Genomic DNA, 8,181 nt, shown 5'->3' with positions numbered 1-8,181 from the left:
AGAAACACACACTTGTTGGAAAGTTATCAGATGATTTATTATTACTGTCAACGTTTTATTTGCTCGGTGAGAGTTGCGGCTCAAGGTTTTGGCCTTCTTTTTTTTTTTTGAGGATTAGTTGTGCACACAAAAAAACCCATTCACAACCTCCTAACTGCTTTAAGGCTATTCACAAGTGTGGAGATATGACAATGAAGAAAAATAGTGATCATTCATACTGTAAGTTTTATGTACATATTGTTAGGTCCATACATATTTGGACTGTTTTTCTAATATTGGCTCAATTTCTGGGGCTCAAAAGTAATTGGATAATTACATAACAGAGAATACAATGTTCATTTCTAATACTTGGTTGAAAACCCTTTGCTGGAAATGACTGCTTGAAGTCTTGAACATCAAGAACAAGTCTCGGACCTGACCAGATGCTGAGTTTCCTCCTCTTTAATGCTCTGCCAGGCCTGTACAGCAGCAGTTTGCACTTAATGTTTGTTTGTGGGCCCTTCTTTCTGAACGTTCGTCTTATATAGTCTTAATAGGTGAAATGTGTGCTCAGTTGAGTTGAGATCAGATTCCACTTCTTTGTTTTAATAAAGTCTTGGGTTCCTTCGGTTTTGGCCATTGTCCATCTGGATTATGAAATGTCGGTTTGGCTGGATTTGAGACTGTATGTCTCTGAATTCGTCTGCCTGGTTGTGTCCTGTGTCAGATCGTCAATAAACATCAGTGACCCAGTGCCGCTGGTAGGTACGTATGCCCAAGTATCACACTGCTCACAACTGAACACAAAATGCAGTTTTGAAATGAAACTGTTTTATTATGAATATTATATTATATTTATTATAATATGACCCTGTGTTTAAACCTTTTATTCATTCATTCATTCATTTTCTACCGCTTTTTCCTCACGAGGGTCGCGGGGGTGCTGGAACCTATCCCAGCTGTCTTCGGGCGTAAGGCGGGGTACACCCTGGACTGGTCGCCAGCCAATCACAGGGCACATATAGACAAACAACCATTCACACTCACATTCATATCTATGGACAATTTGGAGTGGCCAATTAACCTAGCATGTTTTTGGAATGTGGGAGGAAACCGGAGTACCCGGAGAAAACCCACGCATGCACGGGGAGAACATGCAAACTCCACACAGATATGGCAGAGGGTGGCATCTCAATTTTGACTTTGAAAAAAAATTCTCTGTGGTCTGATGAGACAAAAGTTTAACTTTTTGGAAGGTGTGTGTGTCCCATTACAGATGGTGTAAAAGGAACTCCACATTTCAGGAAGAACATCATAGCAACAGCAAAATATAGTGTCATGGTGGGGGGCTGTTTTGCTGCTTCAGGACCTGGAAGACTTGCTATGATAAATGGAACTATGAATTCCGGAGAATGTCCAGCCATCTGTTTGTGACCTCAAGCTGAAACCAACTTGGACAATGATCCAAAACACACCAGCAAGTCCACCTCTGAATGGCTGAAGAAAAAACAAATGAAGACTTCTGAGTGGCCTAGTCAAAGTCCTGACCTGGATCCTATTGAGATGCTGTGGTATGACCTTAAAAAGGCTTCATGCTGGAAAAGCCTCCCATGTGGCTGAATGACAACAAGTCTGCAATGACTGAGCAAAGGTTCCTTTGTAGCTCTGTGAGACTTATTGCTTGATTGCAGTTGTTGCTGCTAAAGTTCGGAGACAATCACTTCTTCACACAGGGCCATGTAGGTTTGGATTTATTCTCTCCTTTAATAATACAAAGTTTAATTTCGAAAACTGAATTTTGTGTTCAGTTGTGTTGTTGTCGACTATTTAAATTTGATCTGATGATCACATATTTCAGTGTGCAAAAAAAAAAGAAGAAACCTGGAAGGGGGCAAACACATTTTCACACCACTGTTGATATATCTCAAAGATTATCTGCGCAAATACCTCAATTTGAGATGTTTAAGACCAGGATCTAACATTAGTTCTGTCATTATGTCATTACTCAGCATTATCTTAACAGCCATGTGAGAAACCTTTCCAGAAATATATTGTAAGAGTAAGTGAATTCAAAACATCAAATACGATTATAAAAAGGAGTGGACGATAAAGTGGATAGATTGAAATATACCGACCACCAATAAAGTAAAAACCGCATGGGTGTTACAGTACATGTATCACAATGCCCCACACCTGAATGCACCCGTCAGGTCATTGACTCCCGCAGCAATGACATGTTAATGCACTAATGTGACATCATTGTTTTGACATAAAAACATTTCGCTTCTGTGTTTTGACATGAGGTTCATATAGTTTGTCGTGTTTGTAGCTTAGACAACAACACACCAATGGTGACTTCATAATAAAGCCTAAACAAGCAGAAGCATGGGCAAGCATGCATCTAGTTATTCTGTGTGTTATATTTCAGTGTTGTTTTCTAAAAGGATGATTCAAGTACATTTACAAGTCAAGTAATCTGTCTCTAAAAATAAGCCCTATTGGCTAATAATGCTTTCAATTTGATTTACAGTAATTAGAGATGTACGGCAGTGATTCTGGAGTGTCTCCGTACAGGGTAGAGGTCTTGGCCCAGGAGGTGGAAAATCCTACACGTACCATCCTGTGCCTGCGTGTGCATTTTAGGATTTTTGTAAAACTGTCGCTTTCACTACGATGGTCGGATTCTCAATGTCGGCTTTGCTCTGAACCATCCTCAGCTCCAGCTGTGCTGGGCTTGGCCTTTTCCCCGGCCCAGCTTTTTCTGAAAAATAAATGAAGAGGAAAATGATAACGCATGTCTGAAGAATAGTAATGATACAAATAAATAGCCAGAAATACCATTAGCGTAGGTAATGGTGCGCTTAATTACATGGTGCATGACCGAAACAGTCTTTTCACAGGCAGCCTGTGGGGGAAAGAGACAGAAGGCTTGGTTACACTAAGTAGCCATTATTGCATTGGGGCAGTCATTGCAGGCTTGCAGCAACACAAAAGTGGGTCTGACCTTCAGGTCTTTGGGATGATGGTGTGTCCAGGCCAGCAACATGGCAGCAAACAGGTCCCCTGTCCCCACAAACACGGCATCAACTTTGGGGATGTCCATGCAGATCTTCTGAGTGCTAATGGTCCCGTCTGGTTTGACTATATGAAGGATAACAGAAAGGGCAGCGAGATTAGGCCAGATGTTGTTGATTGTTGGAATCGACAGGCCAGCGGATGAATTTGGTGATAGAACCTCAAGCTTGATGCTCTTGAGCACTTGATGCTCGCATCATCTTGGCAATGCACCCCTTGGACAAAATGCACAAGTTAATAAATCTTACCTTCATTCATTCATTTTCTACCGCTTTTTCCTCACGAGGGTCGCGGGGGGTGCTGGAGCCTATCCCAGCTGTCTTGGGGCGAGAGGCGGGGTACACCCAATCACATGGCACATACAGACAAACAACCATTCACACTCACATTCATACCTATGGACAATTTGGAGTCGCTAATTAACCTAGCATGTTTTTGGAATGTGGGAGGAAATGTGGGAAAACCCACGCATGCACGGGGAGAACATGCAAACTCCACACAGAGATGGCCGAGGGTGGAATTGAACCCTTGTCTCCTAGCTGTGAGGTCTGCGCTAACCATTCGATCACTGTGCCGCCTAAATCTTACCTTGTATTTCTTAAAGATACTGGCAAACAGCAGGGTTATGGACACATCAAAATATAAGAATTAATAAATCATACTCATTTGTGGTTAAAAATGGCCTATTATATAGTAAAAAAAAATATTGAACCAGATTTTATGTATTTCGGGCATTTTCTCCCATAAAAATGGCTAAATAAACTAAAATACACATATAAAGCATTCAGAAAACACAAAGATGTTGTGATGATATGTAGTATTCCACACTGGTCACTTGGTGTCAGTAATGCTACTGTAAAGTTCAGTGACACACACGACATAGTTATGTCTTAAATTGCTTAATCTCTCATATAATGTCTACTATATTGGTTAATATAAGTGCAATGGTGATATAGGGGTGATATTACATTTGTAGAGGGCTCTAATAATGTTTTGAAGGTTGTAAAATTCTATGTAGCACAGTAGCTGTGCAGACATTTGATTTCTATTTTCTAAATAATGAATCCTACTTCTCAGAAATTCACTTCTCACGGTTGGGTCTGGAACGAGGGATTACGGTACTCACACAAACAAAATATCTTGAATGCTACAGTCTTATCATTTGTGCTGAGGAAAGTGCTGGTGTACTTTACCGGTTTTCTGGCTCCCGAGGGCCACCAGGTACCGGTCTCCTTGTTTTGAAGGCAAGTCAGTGCTGGTGAGCACCACCATACCAGGACCCATTTTATGAAGCAATTCCATTGCCTGGAGAGAACGAGAGGAAGCACTCAGAATTTTGGACTGTTGTCTAAATGCAGCACACCCACCTCCATTGCATCTTCTATTGTGTGGATTTTTCTTCCAGTTAATAGCCTGCATCAGAAAAGGCAGATGAATCCATGAAAACAGCTCACGTGTATCATTTGCAAATGCTAGCTGCTGGCTGTTTGATCATGGAATATTGTAAAATGTTACCCACTCTGCTTCAAACTGGTTAGGCGTAAGGATGTCAGCCAAAGGCACTACTTTTTCCCTGTAGACTGGCAGAAGTTCCTCCGGAACATACTGGAATGGGTGACAAGTTCAATGTTTGTTTTGGCTGCTTTATCAGAAGATTGTCGTCACACTACAAGTGTGTGGTTGTAGATATCCTCAGTGTGGACATAATAAAATCTTATGTCCTTATACCTAGATGATTAGTGTAGAAACAGAGCGGTGCTCACCATTGCCCCGTGGTCTCCCATCACAGGATCACAAACTGTGGAAAACAAAATAGCAAAAGACTTGACTCTCACTGTATAATCACTGTATATACTAGATAATTCAACAGTGTTGCACTAACCATATACCAGACTGGGATTGGCCTTTTTCAGCTCTTGAATGATGTCAACCACGGTTGCCAAGAAGGACGTGTCCCTGCTGTACCCTTGGGAGCAGGAAATGGAACAAAAACATTGTCAATTCCGACGCAAGATTCTCTTCTTGAAATATTTAAAAGACAACATGGCCCCGTCCTTTGGACTCACCTGTGAGGATATAGTCATAGTGGTTGACCTTATTGAGCTTGATGCCCTCGTACAGCACGTTGAGCTCATCGGCTGTCAAGACTTGACCCTTCCAGTAGGCATAGCCTTGAAAGGAGACAAAAGTTTGTTTATGAGTCGAGCTGCAACGATTAATTGACTACTATTGCGGTAATTGATTAACTTTTTTTTAATAAAAAAATGTAAATATTGATCCTCTCAAATGTGATTTAAAAAATCCTCACTCATCCATGAAGGCATAATTATCAGTTTTGTGTTTTTGACAAAACAACATATTGGCTTTAACTTTCTACCGAAGGCCACTTTGAAAGCAACACATGTAAATATGTGGCTGTGGGCGAGTGGTTAGCACACAGGCCTCACAGCTAGGAGACCTGAGTTCAATGCCACCCTCGGCCATCTCTTTGTGGAGTTTGCATGTTGTCCCCATGCATGCATGGGTTTTCTCCAGGTACTTCGGTTTCCTCCCACATTCCAAAAACATGCTAGGTTAATTGGCCACTCCAAATTGTCCATAGGTATGAATGTGAGTGTGAATGGTTGTTTGTCTATATCTGCCATGTGATTGGCTGGCCACCAGTCCAGGGTGTACCCCGCCTCTCGCCCAAAGACAGCTGGGATGGGCTCCAGCATACCCACGACCCTCGTCAGGATGAGCGGTAGAAAATGGATGAATGAACGTATGAGCGTCACTCTTTTTGCCCCATTATAGCTGCTGTGTTTTTTTTTATTTTCCTTTCTTCTTAAATAATGTTGTAAATTTTCTTTTAGTAGTATTACAACTTTATTTCCATAATATTCTTACATTTCCCCAATCTAATTTTCCCAAAATTACTACTTTATTCATTATTTTGTTTGTTTTTAAGAAATCTTATGACTCAAAAAAAGTACATTTTTCTTTAATACTATGTCAGCTTTATGCTCCTCAAATGACATTATTCTCAAAAATTACGTTTTCTTGTTAGATTAGAACTTTTCCAACATTTTTGTAAAATGACTGATTTTTCCATTTTTGCTGCTGCTTTTTTACAAATGTTTTCTCCTGTTAAATGACATTCTTACAACGTGCCACTGGGCCGCACTTTGGACACCCCTGGTCTAGGGCCTACCCAATTACTTCCCTTTTCTGTCTTATCATGGACTCATTGACTAAATGGAATGTCTGAGTGTCAGCAGTCTCCCTTTTGGTGCCTCTTCACCAGTAACCCGCAGTAAACACCCAATGCTGCTCAGACTGCAAATGAATGAACACACAAAGGAGCACAAAGTTCAAACCAAGACCTCCACCACCCCTGAGCCAACCAGGGCAGTTCATGCTGTGAGATCTTTTTACACAAGGAGACTCATTCAGTTCTGCACCAGAAACAACATTTGCTGTAAACATACAATTCTAACTACAGATGTGTCATTTAGTCTGTATACACACACTAGTTGTTTTTTTGTTGTCATTTTAGAAAGCTGCAGTGATTAATGGATTTAACAGGGTGTTGTGCAAAGTCTTCCCCTATGGGGAGTCACATTCTTCACATAGTTGGGTGAATAAAGCCCAGCCTGAACTGTCGGCATTTTGGGCATGAAAGTTTCGACATTTAAACTTTTCCTTTCAATGTGCTAATTAAGCATTAAGCTAATTGAGCCTTAAGATGTTTACCATTTGCAAATTGCCATGCTCATTTACAGGATCATATTAGCCAAGGTTCAGTGTAATAGAAAAACATCTGATTGAAGGAGGGGGGTATTTTAACCCCCCAACTACCAGGCTATCTTAAAGTCATCATTGTGTGGAATACAAATGGATAGAGACAATTGTGCATTTGTTGACAAGTTGAGCAAAATGTAAGCATGTGCATGTTAACAGAACTAAACTAAATCAACAGCCATAGTGCTTCTGGCATATAGGCGTGTTATTTTGGCATTATTTTTTCAAAACTGACAACCACTGAAGCCGTGCAAAGTCCAAAAGCAAGAAAACAGTCATTAACTCCTCTATATCATCTATGACACCTCTGTTTCTACTTCAAAGTCAATGGAATGATACATTGGACTTGACCTTCAAACCAAGTTATTTACAAAAATAATAATTGCAACTGTAGACATTTTTGTTGTCATTTTGTACAATATAAATAAAGTTATTTTCCTGTCATGGGACAACCTGTGTGGTTGGAGAACTGCACAGAGTTGATGGAGTCCACTTCAAAACCCAGGACCTGAGGAAACAGACAACAATCCTGTTTGACAACATCCTAAATGGCAAATAAATACCTTTCTATCAGTGTGAACCATAATTGCGCATTAAATATTTTTGCACTGGATAGAATGACCTCGCGCAAGTGTACCGAAAGGGATGGCTCTGCGTGGAGATGAAACCGCTAATGTACATAAATAAAATAGTTGTAAGATCATCACAGCTGCCGTTGAAAATAACCTCAAGCAGTAGTGTAATGTTGGCTATACAGATACAAACACTGCATATTAAACGGCATATTTACCTGCAGTGGGAATGTTGCAGATTTATTCCCCACGTATCCGCGGACAACATGACTCTGAATGGACAACACGCGACATTCCATCTCAGCCATGAGCCAGAGCTGCACTTAAAAGCCCCAAAGGAGCAACAGGAGAACCATGAAAAACTCAGACACGCCGAAAGCCAGCTGGCAAGGGCAGCTAGAACGCCCCCTGGAAGCAGCTTATTCAACTCATAGGTTGTTTCTGTCCGCTTTTCTCTGCACTTGCTTTGGACCCGTTAAACGTCATCACCAAGTTGAACTTCGACTTCCGCATACAAGAAATACCCGGATGTAGACTGTCGGCTCAGTCCCGAGTCGATTTAATACGGCAACACCACTTGGACAAACTTGATATGCGATTTCTGCAAATGTAAACATTTTTTTGCATATCATCATTTAACTTGTTTAAAACTTGCAGATTGAAAATGACTTCACTTCTACCAAAAAAGAGCACCTTAATGTTGCCGTTGTTCCACATCCTAGCATGTATTACACAACTCGTGACATTATTGCGTTTTTTTACTTTATAAAGT

At 40.8% G+C, this 8,181-nt stretch overlaps 1 protein-coding gene across 2 annotated transcripts; it reads right to left on the bottom strand.

Moving 5' to 3' along the window:
* Positions 1 to 1,714: 1,714 nt before the first annotated feature.
* Positions 1,715 to 7,930, bottom strand: LOC131136255 (pyridoxal kinase-like). 2 transcript variants are annotated; one of them, XM_058082919.1, is made up of 11 exons: positions 7,628 to 7,930; positions 7,291 to 7,345; positions 5,121 to 5,225; positions 4,937 to 5,020; positions 4,818 to 4,852; positions 4,574 to 4,659; positions 4,422 to 4,467; positions 4,248 to 4,359; positions 2,984 to 3,120; positions 2,818 to 2,884; positions 1,715 to 2,740 (listed from the first exon to the last, which is right to left on the bottom strand). In XM_058082919.1, exons 1-11 carry the CDS (start codon positions 7,715 to 7,717, stop codon positions 2,619 to 2,621), a joined length of 939 nt encoding a protein of 312 aa, XP_057938902.1. In that variant the 5' UTR covers positions 7,718 to 7,930; the 3' UTR covers positions 1,715 to 2,618. The 2 variants fall into 2 exon arrangements, with proteins under 2 accessions (XP_057938902.1, XP_057938903.1); XM_058082920.1 differs by having other exon boundaries at positions 2,849 to 2,884.
* Between the last annotated feature and the right edge of the window lie 251 nt (positions 7,931 to 8,181).

Source organism: Doryrhamphus excisus, chromosome 9 (genome assembly GCF_030265055.1).
Source record: "Doryrhamphus excisus isolate RoL2022-K1 chromosome 9, RoL_Dexc_1.0, whole genome shotgun sequence".
Taxonomy (NCBI): Eukaryota; Metazoa; Chordata; class Actinopteri; order Syngnathiformes; family Syngnathidae; genus Doryrhamphus; species Doryrhamphus excisus.
The sequence above is the reverse complement of the archived record's forward strand: the minus strand, read 5'-3'. Positions and strand labels throughout refer to the sequence as shown.